This window comes from Siphateles boraxobius, unplaced genomic scaffold, assembly GCF_051911475.1.
Source record: "Siphateles boraxobius isolate OS27281-9 unplaced genomic scaffold, OSU_SipBor_1 22, whole genome shotgun sequence".
Classification (NCBI taxonomy): Eukaryota; Metazoa; Chordata; class Actinopteri; order Cypriniformes; family Leuciscidae; genus Siphateles; species Siphateles boraxobius.
Genome location: NW_027508833.1, coordinates 18,650,863 through 18,663,669, shown reverse-complemented (window position 1 = coordinate 18,663,669; position 12,807 = coordinate 18,650,863). Strand labels below are relative to the sequence as shown.

At 36.7% G+C, this 12,807-nt stretch overlaps 1 protein-coding gene across 4 annotated transcripts in view; it reads left to right on the top strand.

Moving 5' to 3' along the window:
* Nucleotides 1-12,807, top strand: part of ttc6 (tetratricopeptide repeat domain 6) — a 43,070-nt gene that overhangs the window by 28,956 nt on the left and 1,307 nt on the right. For 3 of the 4 annotated variants that reach the window (XM_077238936.1, XM_077238935.1, XM_077238938.1), the window contains 10 exons: nt 1,365-1,490; nt 1,656-1,832; nt 1,945-2,085; nt 2,190-2,303; nt 2,472-2,591; nt 2,955-3,028; nt 5,947-6,157; nt 7,502-7,654; nt 7,799-7,972; nt 8,082-8,307. In XM_077238936.1, coding sequence (XP_077095051.1) covers nt 1,365-1,490; nt 1,656-1,832; nt 1,945-2,085; nt 2,190-2,303; nt 2,472-2,591; nt 2,955-3,028; nt 5,947-6,157; nt 7,502-7,654; nt 7,799-7,972; nt 8,082-8,307 — 1,516 coding nt within the window. Of the gene's footprint in view, nt 1-1,364; nt 1,491-1,655; nt 1,833-1,944; nt 2,086-2,189; nt 2,304-2,471; nt 2,592-2,954; nt 3,029-5,946; nt 6,158-7,501; nt 7,655-7,798; nt 7,973-8,081; nt 8,322-12,807 lie in introns of all 4 variants that reach the window. The other variant, XM_077238937.1, reaches the window with a different exon arrangement.

The following is a 12,807-nucleotide window of genomic DNA, read 5'->3' as shown; positions in this document are numbered from 1 at the left end:
AATTTCGTTCTGTATGCACTTGTTGTATTCTGAATGACAATAAAGTATGTCAAATTCAAGTCAAAGTCAAAGTCAAACTCCTCAGTTTACTAAAGTATTCTAGAGTCAAATGTGAGGCCATATCTCCTAAAACTAAAACTGGCCCAGTCAAAGTCCAGACCTCAAACCGACTGAATAAGAGAGCTCTGAATAAACAAATGTCCACAAACCTCAATGAATTGAAGCCATCTTCTAAAGAAGAGCGAGCCAAAATTCCTTCAGAACAATGCGAGAGACTGATACGGTCATACAGCAAACAATTTCCTCAACTTATTGCGGCTAAAAGCAATTGAACCATAAGGTGTATTTAGTTTTTTTCCCATGACTTTTCCATTTTGTCTTTATATTTGTTAAATAAATAATGACACTGTGTAATATGTAACTTGTTGTTGTTCATCTGAGGTTGAATTTACCTAACTTTAAGACCTGCTAAAGACCAGATGATTTTTATTATGTTCTGATACGTTAAATCATAAAATTCTAAAGGGTGTCCTTTCTTTTTCACATGACTGTAGATCTGGGTATGTGAGACTAGTTTGAATGAATCCCTTTTCTTTGTATGACACATTGACATTACAGTACAAAATATTTTGGCATTATCCTAAACATTGTTTAAGCATTCATTTCATGTGTCATAGAATGGAAGAGAGGCTCTCGGGAGCGCGCATAACCATCACATCCTTTTGATTTTCCCAGAAGAGTCATTCACATAAAAATTAGTCTACAGGCTTTCAAAGAAAATCCTAGGAGGTCAGGGAAGGTCTCGTTATTTAAGTTCCATTACAAGCTGTTCACACATTGGCAATAAAAAAGCAATTAATTATTATATATAGCCCCTTTAAAATAGCTGTTTTCTATTTTAATATGTTGTAAATTGTAATTTATTCCCGTAATGGCAATGCCAAGGTCATTGATTCGATTCCATTGGAATGCATGAAATTATTCCCTGCCTGAAGAAGGTCGGAAGACCGAAAGCTTGCTATTAAAATTGATTTTGCACAGTGTTTTGAGTGTGCGGCTGCTGTATTTTTACAATTCCTGATGATTTAATGTAGCAGCACCTCTCTACAAGACATTTTTGACGGATGAGCGGTGCTTCTTTTCTATTTTTTCTATAATGCATGAAATTATAAAATGTATTCCATGAATGCAATGTAGGTCGCTCTGTATAAAAGCATTTGCCAAATGCATGAATATAAATGAAAAATCAGTATTATCTTTCAGCGTTCTATAACTTCCATTACCTCTGATAAAGTATCTTTTTGTTTGTATGTTAATCTATCAATGCTGCAAGTTTTCCAGGGTTTATATTCTGTCATACACAGGAAGCAGTGGACAGTTTCAGAAAGGCCCTATCATGTCTGGGTACCAATAAAACTAATCTCAAAACTGCACAAGAGGTCTTTTATCTTATCGGCGTATGCTACATGACACAAATGCTTTCGTTACAGGTAATCAAATGAACAGTAAAGTCAACATTAAACCAATTGACCCAATTTACTCTATTCACTTTCTTAATGCATGTTTCTGAGTATTATTATGCGTGATTCACATCCAAAAAGGATAACAGAGAAGTAGCATTTTATCATTCTAAAGATGTCATTCTCTTAATTTAGGAGTGTGAAGACTCTCTCCTCCTCAAAGCTTTAGATGCTTTTAACAGCACTCTGAGCATGAACCCAGACCATGCTGAGGCTCGCCATCAGAGAGGCCTGTGCCGCGTGTATCTACAAGACTCCACAGGTGTTCAGGACTTTAACAGAGCACTCCAAATCAACCCCAACCTCTATCAGGTACACCTTGATTCATGGTCAATGCTTGGTCTGTCTGAACTCATATTATTCTGTGCATCATTATATTCCAATGTTCAGATTTAAAACATGTTTTTCTTTTTTCTTTTTCAAGGTGCATCTAAGCCGAGCTGCCCTTTATGGGTCTAAAGGACGATATGCAAAGGCTGTAGTTGACTGTAATGAAGCTATCAGGATCCAGCCCAAGTGTGTCAGAGCATACTTGTATAAAGGAGCTCTTAAATTCTATTTGAAAGTTAGTAAAAATAGCCCCGTTCTGAGCTTAATTATCTCTCACTTGAGGCTGATGCTCTCTGTAATATTTGAGAGCAATGTGGTGCATTTGTCATCTTGTTTTAGGCATACAAGAGTGCTGTGGAGGATCTTACAATGGCGATCCATCTCGACAGCACCTGTTCATTTGCTTACTACAACCGCGCCATATGTTTTCAGGAACTGCAGGATTATGAGCTGGTGACGTTTTTTTTCATCCGCTTTTTCAAATCAGCAATGTGTGCGGGATCATATATACAGAAACATATACAAATGCAGGATGTCTTTTCATGACAATTGCACTTCTGCATTTGCATTTAAATTCATATTTGTTCACTTCCTCCGCATTATTTCTCTTTAATCTTCCAGGCTCTCAGAGACTACAGCATTACGCTTCTTTTGTACTGTAAGACGGAGCTTGAGCTCAAAGTGTTGATAAACCGTGGCCTCCTCTATGTGGAGCTGAATGACTATAGCAGTGCCCTTCAGGTAGGCCAGTTTTATAAAGAAAAAGTAAAAAGCATTGATTGCATCAGGCTGCTGAATCTCAATAATCTGTTCTTCTCAAGGGAATTGTGAAAGCATAGTCAATTAATCATATGTGTGAGGTTTTTCTTATTTTTGTATTTCTTTTCAAAGCCAACATGAAAAACCACTTGCAACACATTTTTATAACCATAAATGTTTTCAAATGAAACAGATATTTCAAAAAAATTTGGGTGGATCATGATTTTGCGTTTTATTAACTTTAATAATGTTATCTTAGAAACATTAGTTTTAATAATCTTATTAGTAGTATTATATTTTGTGTATGAAAAATGTTTTAGTAAAAATTATTGTGTTTTGTTGTAGGATTTTAAGACAGCAGCAAAGAACCGACCAGAGGATGTAATAATTCACCAAACACTAGGAGTTATTCACCACAGGTGTGCATTCATTTTGAGTTATTGTGGAGTGTGATTTATCATATTCACAGTGCTAAATTCCCAAGCTTAAGTTGAGAACTATTTTCACTCAGAGGTCAGATCATAATATCTGCTCCACAGCATGTTAAACTGCTAGTTTTCATTCTGCTCTTTATAGTGAAATGTTAAATGAGCCAAAGTAAAGAGGTGATTTATATAATATCGATCTGTATGTCGTCGTATTGTCTAATCTAATTAGTTGTCAAATCTAATCTTTGAAATAAAAGATTTTAAAATGATGTAAAGTTGTAAAAAAAAATGACATGCGTATTCTAAGAGGGTGAAAAATGGTAATGTAAAACTAAATTATGGCTGCTTTTGACACAAGAAGTTTGGAATATTGTAACACATTAGGTCAAGGGAAATAATAACAATTAGTTACAACTTGTTATAATTAATTATAAATATTTGGATCAGTTACCTTAACTTGTTTGTAACTCGATGTAACTCGCAGAATTAATATTCAGTCAATCAACCTTTAATTGATTAATACAACTTGTATTAATCGTCTATCAACTCTCAGAATGGTTATTTTCATGGCCACAGAAAAATAACCCTTCTTACTGGGTATGGTACTACAGTACGTGAATAGTAGCCTAAAACATTTCTGCAAGACTGCGACATTTATCAAGTTCACGGATAATTGTGCGTGCATTTATTAATCAATATGATACTAAAATCATAATAAAGTATACTATAAAAATCAGATAAGTCCAGAATATTAACGCAAAGCATTTAATTTGACGTTAACCATTTCCTCCCATAGAAACCTATTATAAGAACGCTAAATGTAGCTTAATGCATATTAGAATGTCCCCTTATTATGTCGAAATAACGAGATATGTCGAAATAACGAGTTTTGACGAAATAACGAGTTTTGTCGAAATAACGAGATATTATGTCGAAATAACGACTTAAGTCGAAATAAGATATTATGTGGAAATAACGACTTACTAAGTCAAAATAAAGAGATATTATGTGGAAATAACGACTTATTAAGTCGAAATAACGAGATATAATGTCGAAATAACGAGATATTATGTCGAAATAACGTCTTAAGTCGAAATAACGAGATATGTTGTTTTGTTTTTTTCTCACCTTGCGGTTCAGGGCTTCCGTGCTACAGAGCCTGTAGCTGTGATCGCATTGTTAAAGGGACTTTGTTTTGCAGGCAGGGACCACAGAATCAACACTAATGTGTATATGCACAAAAAATTTATTGAACTAAATCACAAACACTAGTCTTCATACACACAAATTGCACATACATGGGTAAAATGGAAAGTGAATGAATGAAACTGAAACAGGGAAATAAAGCTGAAAACGTAAGATTCAGTTAACCACCTCACCAGAACCATCAACACCTAGGTTACCTGTACCTGTAGGGTTATAAGAGCTTATACTAAACCAATGTATAGTTAGTTAAACGTACAATATACTTGCAATGCTTTAGCCATTGAACGAGCATCCGGATGCAGTCTCAGATGAAAGTCTTGATGGTTCAGTAGTTCGATGGAGGTGAAGTTGCAATCATCCGGATTCAGTGAAGAAAAACTTCAGTGATGTTATTCTGACTTGGTTATGGTCGGGGAAGTTACAACGGGGCTGGTTGTAGCTTAGAGGCCCCTCTGGCAGAGGTCCCATGGTGTCGCAGTTGGACATACATTATGTCTCCAGTGTTTTCCACTTGAGCAGCAACCAGAAAAAGAGAGAAGAGAAGGAAGGAGGGTCACTGAGATTGTGCCCTTTTAACTTCTGTGGAGGTCACACCTTTTGAGTTTGGCTTGACCGATGAAGAGGATGCAATTTCAAGCAGCAAAAGTTTCTTTGTTTGGAAGTTGCCTCGTTTGCATGATCAGAATGGGCTGCTAGTGTTGTGTCCCTTTATATTGATTAATATAACAAGCATACAATGCATGTTATAAGGAGTGGATATACACCAATGTGCAAGGCGTTAAACAAGGATTACTTTGATATGACGTGTGATACCAATAAGGTTATATTATCTAATAGTTCTATCAAGGCATGCCTAAAACAGTATACAATACAAAATGACACTATACAAAACAGTAATAATACTGTACATACAATGTCCTGGGGATATGTTCATTCATAGAAGGTTTGACTGTGAATTAATGGAGATAAGTCCATTGTATGGATATGTGTCTGTCTTTCCTATATGGCCTGTGCTGTTGCATGTGGCCAACTTCTCCCAACAGGTTCACTGGTTAGTGTGAGTGGAAGAACTACAACATTTATTGGTGTCCTGAAACCTCATATGACATTTATGAATATTTATTGATGCTCTCTGTGAACTATTCCAGTTATCATGCAGATTTGCTTTTAAATGGTGAATTCAGAGCTTATCTATTATTTTTATTGATCAAAACTCTAAAATGTCTGTACTTCCAGAATGATTAACAGCCGATGACAGACAGGACATCTCATCTCTATACAAGGATTATAAAATATAAAATATCTTTGTCACTGACAAGTTAAAACATTGCTCTCTGAACTGTCATTTATTAAAAAAAAGTTTTCAGATCCATAAGTCACATTTGCACATTTTCATTGACTGAAAAGAGCACTCTCTAATACATGGCTCTTCACAAGATCAATACAGAAAAGTGGCAATTTCAGGGTGGGATTTTTTAAAATCTTTTAAGCTGTGACTTCTGGGTGAATTCAATGCTTACAATAGGAATGTTGCACAGCTTGTTTCAAAAGGTATTGAAAGCCTTTCAAGCTATTAGAGAGATTGTTTTTACAGACTGTTCAAGGCAAAGTTCATAATTAGACAGACAACTAATATTCATGTGCAAACAGAATTAGGACACATCATTAAGTGTAATAATCTGCTTACTTTCTCTGTTTTCAAGGCTCGGACAGTTACAAGAAGCTGTGAATGCTTACAGTGAAGCTATAAGACTTGATCCCTTCTTGCAGGATTCTCATGTGGGCAGAGGCAAAGTTTTCATGGATTATGGTCACAATCACGCCAGGAAAAAAGTCCAGAGGGACTTCCTCTCAGCCCTGCATCTCAATCCACTCTGCTTAAGTGCCCGCATTTGCCTGGCATACAACTTGCAGGTAGTGTAAAAATAATTGCCTTGCTTCTTTTTATTTCTCACAGGTTGATCTTTCATAGCTTAGAGAAGTTCCCGACCGTTTCATTTAAGTATCTAGTTTTGTTTATACTTCACCTAAACTACCTTAGTGGAAATAAAAAACCTAAAAGGAACATGGATAGCATAGCTCTGATCATTTGGTTTTGGGAGAATCTGAGATCACTGAATTTTGACTGCAGACTTTTATATCCTGGCAAATGTGAGCACAGTTGTGGTCTCTTCTGAATCTTTAGAGAACACACATTCAAGATTACTGTTTTTCCCATCCGGAGAAACATCCTAGAAGCAGGAGATTTAAGCTCTCCTTTTAACCTCATTGATGTCTAGCTGACACAACTGAGATAGTAGAGAGATTCATGTTTGTTATGGGCAACATAAAACATGTTTCATGGTACTGCTAATGCATTATAAATTGCATATGTTGCAGTTGAATTTAGTTGTGTGAAAAGATCGGTCATTAATATTTGTATCTTCTCAGATGCAGCAATATACTCTACTCACCGATTGTTATGCTGGATGACATGGGCAGGCCGTTACATTTCTGAAATTGAAATCTTGTTCTTGTTCTGTCTGTTGGCTCTTGTGATTTCATGTCATTCATAAATCATTTTATTATAAAATGTTGGCTTGTAATATACATAAATTCAGCTGGCAACCACCGGGTCAAAAATATGCCTATTATGAAAAGAATGCTGAGTCACAAAAAAGTAATCATAACTGACAATAAATTATTGACAACATCATTAGTTATTTTAAAATGTTTCAGTAACAGAACTATTAAAATATTTTGCACAATCATTCCATGTTCTACTTCAAAGCTTGAAATCTAAATAACAAATAATTCTATATTATAAACATCTCCTTAAGCATCTATGCTTAATAAATCCTAATTGTAACCTTGAAAATCTTAATCTCTACAAGTCTCCCAAGGCATGGCTTCTCCTCTATTAAATTTCACACAAAAGAAGACTTTTGTTTGACTCATCTGGAATGTTTGGTATCTTTAATCTGTATGCACCGTCTCTGACTTTGTTGTTCAATTCTCATTTTAAAAGCTAACCTTTCTCTATTAAATGTGGAAGTACCAATGGTTGATGCCCAGAGACAAACCACAGAAGATTAGGTTAACAGTAGTATATAAACAAGGATATATCTGGTATATTCCTATTGGTATTCATCCTGGCCTCATCTGTCTCTTCTCTGTGCCTCTAAGAGAAAGGTATCTTCCAGACAGCCTGTTGCCTCTCGAGTCTATTGATTTCCACTAAGCCATGTCAATATGTCAATATCTTGTCCTCTGCGGCAGGTTTTGGGATTCTTCCAGAAAGCCTGGAATCAGTTCACTGTGGCTGTAGAGGTAAACCCTAAAAACTGGGCTGCGTATGAAGGCAGAGCTGTCACCAGTCTACAGATGGACAACATGTTTGCAGCCCTGCAGGATATGAACTGTGCTATAAAGGTTGTTTTGGAGAATGATTTCTTCCTGTATGGTTAATTTTTTTGGGTGTTAAAATACAAACGTGCCTAAGACTTTTGCACAGTACTGTATATTTATTCACTTATTTTTCATTTTTCTTTAAATTATTTCCTTTGACCTTTTTAGTGTAACCCTCTCGGAGAACAGCTCTTCACAAACCGAGGTCTGATCCAACAGTTCATGGGGGATAAATCTAATGCCATGAAGGACTACCAGACCGCCATCAGCCTCAACCCGGGATATGCCCTTGCTTACTTCAATGCTGCCAACCTCTTCTTTTACAACGGACAGTTTGAGCAGGTAAACCCTGAGGCAGTTCACTACAGACACACTATTCTCTTGAGACTCTAGAGAATAGGTGAGAGCCAATGAGATATTTAGTGAGACTGTTTTTTTTTCTGGGACACAGGCATGTGAGTTGTACAGCCGAGCTTTTGAGCTGGACCCCTCAGATGAGTCTGTCATCCTGAACCGAGCCATCACTCACGCTCTGTTGCGGAAGGTCACAGAATCCCTGCAGGATTTCAATGAGGCTCTCTGCCTTAACCCGCAATCTGCACATGCCTACTTTAACAGAGCCAACCTATACTGCTCTCTCAAACAGTTCAAATCAGCCGAGAGGGACCTTACACAAGGTGAGGTTTAGGAGGTTGAGTTCACTGCCACTTTCTACCATATTCTAGACACTAGACACATCATTATGTCCTCTCAAGTCTACTTAATACCCTGATGTACTTCAAGAAAAATTGAAGATTAACTGGTGTGACATAGTTTTGAACAAAACCAGTTTATTTAGTTAGAAAACACTTGCCAAAGTGAACTTTCAGAAAAGTTAATTTCGGCTGGTAAACACCTTCAGACTTCCAATGGTTCATGGCGATTATGTAATGGGTAGGTGTGGCTCTGTGGCTCCACCTTCTTTAACATGGAAAACTTCTCCGGTTCATTTCTTCGGTTCAGTCCATCGAGGTCAAATACAAGTAAAAACACGAACACACTGGAGAGCCGCTTTTATAGTACAAATTGTAGTAATTCAAATTAAAAGCGACATTGACACCTTTTTCATGTTTTATACAGTAAAGCTGCTTGCTTCAAAGCAATCTATTATATAAATTAACGTGACTTAAATGAAGTGCTAAATTGCAGAGCTTATGCAGACATATCCACATGTCATATTCTTTCTTGATTGCTGTCATTTTTGTTGTGTGTGGGTTTTTTTTGTTGGTTTTTTTATTGAGAGGAAAGCATGCAGCACATATTTACATATTCATCTAAACGCCGCTCTCAGCAGCGTGGGCGATGTCAGGATGTTTTCTAACAGTATACCGCTGCTCAGGTATTCCAAACTTCTTTTTACCCATAAGCGAAGAATGAAAAAGAACTTTGGTGTATGTATATCAGGGCCTTTATAATGTCAGTCAAAGAATTTTTGCACCAAAAACTTGTTTCTCATTAACTCATTAGCATGTTTGTGTCCAGTAGTATGAAACAAACTTTGCTTGTTCTTTAATATTCATTGCAAAGATAAAAATCTATCCAACTTTTTAATCATATTTTTTATTTGTATTTCAAGCTGACTTGGAAATGCTAACCTTATACCAATTAATTTGCTTCTACGCAGATATCATTGATTCTCTGAGCTGGGAGTTTCTCATCACCCCTATGAATACTGAAGGTCACATTAATCTTGTAGCTTTTCAAGAAAGAGCAGGTTCAAAGGCTGAACTACAGCATATACTGTATTCTGTTTCTTGATTTTATGGACGTATGTACAGAAGTGGCCAAAAGTGATGTCAAGTCATCCTCATTTAAATAGCGCTTTTAACAATGTAGATTGTTTCAAAGCAGCTTTACAGAGATAAAACATATAATTTAAGGTAACAGAGATTGGTTTAGTTTTATAGCTGTTCTTAAAAAATGTTTTTTCCAGCTAAAGTTAGTTTTGATTTATTCACTTCCGTATAAATGATCATTTGTTATTAAATTACAAACGTTCTCGCTAAACAGACTTTAAACGTGAACCTGTGATAGACGCTGATGGCTTTCACATGCGCATTAAGAATTGATTCTATAGTTATGTGCGTTTGAATATATGTGCACAGGTTTGTAATTCCTTACAAACCATGCCTAAACAAACTACTAGTCTTGTCTATAAATTTTGATGCAGAATTTTATTTTATCTTATCGCTTTGGGTAGGTACGCGAACCAAAAAAAAATCCACAACGCTTTATCTGTAAAGTGGTATAGGGATCCTCCATAGGGAGAGGCTAGTTGGCACTTCAGCACTGCATCGTCATCAGGTCCAGGCGAAAGTCTTTCGTCAGATCTGGAAACGGCCTGGATCCGGCAGGCTGCGGGAAAACCTCGGGATAAACAAAGACACTAAAATTAGCGTAGATGCCATTCTTCTTATGATGTAACGAGTACATCAGGATTTAAGGGAAGTGTTCCAGCAGCCTAATATTGAATTTGTTTAATATGTCCGGAGGGGATATTTGCAAATAATTTGCTTTTAATGACACTTCAGGTTCTAATAGGCAATTAAAATATAAAGAGTTTGTTATTGGGAAAATAATACACTTCACTTAGTAAAAAGGGTTAGTTCATCCCTAAATTACATTTCTGTAATTTCTGGTCACCCTCATGTCGTTTTACGTGTGTGTTTGTGTTTGTGTTTGTGTGTGTGTGTGTGTGTGTGTGTGTGTGTGTGTGTGTGTGTGTGTGTGTGTGTGTGTGTGTGTGTGTGTGTGTGTGTGTGTGTGTGTGTGTGTGTGTGTGTGTGTGTATGTATGTGTGTGTGTGTGTATGTATGTGTGTGAAATGCTGATTTTCTGCTTAAGAAATATTACTTATTATTAGCAATTTTGATAACAGTTGTGCTTGTGCTGCTTAATATTATTGTGAAATATTAGTTAAAAAAATTACATTATTTGAAATATACATTTTTGTAATAATGCAAAAGTCATATTTTATTCAGGGTGTCCGTGGGGTCTTAAAAAGTATTAAAAGTTGATAAATCAATTTAGAGAGAATTAAGACCCTTAAAAAGTATTAAAAAATCTTAAATGCCATTTTCCGAGGTATTACATTTTGTATCATCTTTTCGTTACGTATATTTGTCCAAAGAGGTTGTATGCTAAAGTTTGCCTGAATTTAATCATTGGTACACTGAAGGCAAGTTTGTAGAAAACCCAAGTGCAGTTTATTTACAGAACGTGATCAAACATAAAACAAAGGCATGACATGGCATGAACTCAAAACATAAACGTGGACATGACGCTTATCAACAGTGGTAACAGGAAACAATACTTGACGAAGACACATGGCAAACATGTGGGCTTAAATACACAAGGACTAATGACTAGACAAGGGACACCTGTGAACAATGGAACAATGACAACATGACAACACAGAGGCCGTTTCTCAAAACCAAGAATGCAAAGAACGGACTTGTGTTCTTGGGGAGAACGCTCTTGCTAGTTGTTCTTGGAAGAATGAACTTACAAGGTGACGAGCACACAGAACGCTGCTGACAGTTTGAGGCGATGTGGTCTTGCTGGTATTGCGCAATACCCCCGCACAGCTCCGTCTTCAGTACCCAAACATAACAAGAATTATTGATGATAACAGCCAGGTTTTTAGCATGACTGGCCGGTTGGCTCGCTAGCTACACCCCCGTGCGCTTATGGAGATTCTTCACTACCGAAAATGTTTGAGCATATTTTCGATTCGCCATAAATTTTCGTAAAAATGGCAATATTTGAAATCTACACAGTAGATTTCTCGCATCAAATGTTCTCAGAAGTGAATTTAGTGATGAAATAGCATACGAAATTGTAGAAAAACGACGTACTGTTGTTCTGCCTTTCTGCTCCCCGCTCCTTCCTTGAATGCCGAAATGAATGCTGGGATATTTCTGCCGTCAAGTTCACACAAGTTACCAACCGATGCATCCTCGGTAAAATGGGCGTGTCAAGAACACTTCCGGGATTTTTAACCGTTCTTGCCAAAATGCAAACTTGTGTATTGAGACAGTACTTGGGCAGCGACTGATGACGTTTCACAAGTCCACAAGAACACAAGTACAGACAAGAACGCATATTGAGAAACGGCCAGAACACATGGCTGCATCACATGACTAACATGAAACAGGAACATGGAACAAAACCAAATCGTGACACCTGTATATACCCTGTTATTCTTATTTAATGCTTCCTTGCTGAATGAAAGTATTAATTTCTTTTGAAAAATGTTTTTGTTGAAACTTTTAAATGGTCAGTGCTTATAATTTTTGTTATCAGTGCTTATCAATGATAGTGCTTATCATGATCAATAATTATTCAGTACTTATTATTTTTATCATCTACTACTTTTCAGTATTTTCTCTTCAATCATTCACATGGTTATATTTTTTAGCATTATTTGAATTAATATCTTTCCTAATCAGTCACTGTGGTACAATTTCAGTTGCAACCACTATACGGCACACAAAAACAAAGCAAACAGTGGTTGGTCAGTCAAACCAGGCAGTTCTTGGCCTAAACAAGCTGACTTTAAACTGAAATTCCAAACACTGACTACATGGCACTGTATTTGAGTGTCTGTCTTTGTCTGTGTGAGGCAGATGGATGCTTTCAGCACACACCTTCACACACGAGAGGACCAGAGCAGTATGGGTTTGACCGCATGGCTGCCTGAGGGGAAAAAAAACAATGAAAACAAATGCAGCAGCCATGTCCCTTTACTTCTGTACTATGGTTACTATATGGTTACAGTGTAAACTAATTATAGATTTCCTCTTGGTAGGCTGCATATTTATGTAGTCGAACGCAAAGATGTGCAAGCATTTCTGATGGAAAACCAGAGGTTCTTTGAGTCCATTCCTAATTCCCTCTGTCTGCGGCTGAACAGGTGGGATATTAGGAAACAGATGGCCCTCGGGATCTAATGAGTGTGTTCTCTGTGAATGGAGTAATCACTTGCTATTTCAGCATGCCGTTTCAAACAATTGAATTTAGTTATCTCTAAATAGACACATTGAACACTTTATCCTGTAAGCCCTAAAAATGAGTTTTTATACAGTATCTCACTTAAATCCAGGCCATTGAAGCAAAACAACATCTGTAAAGGTACC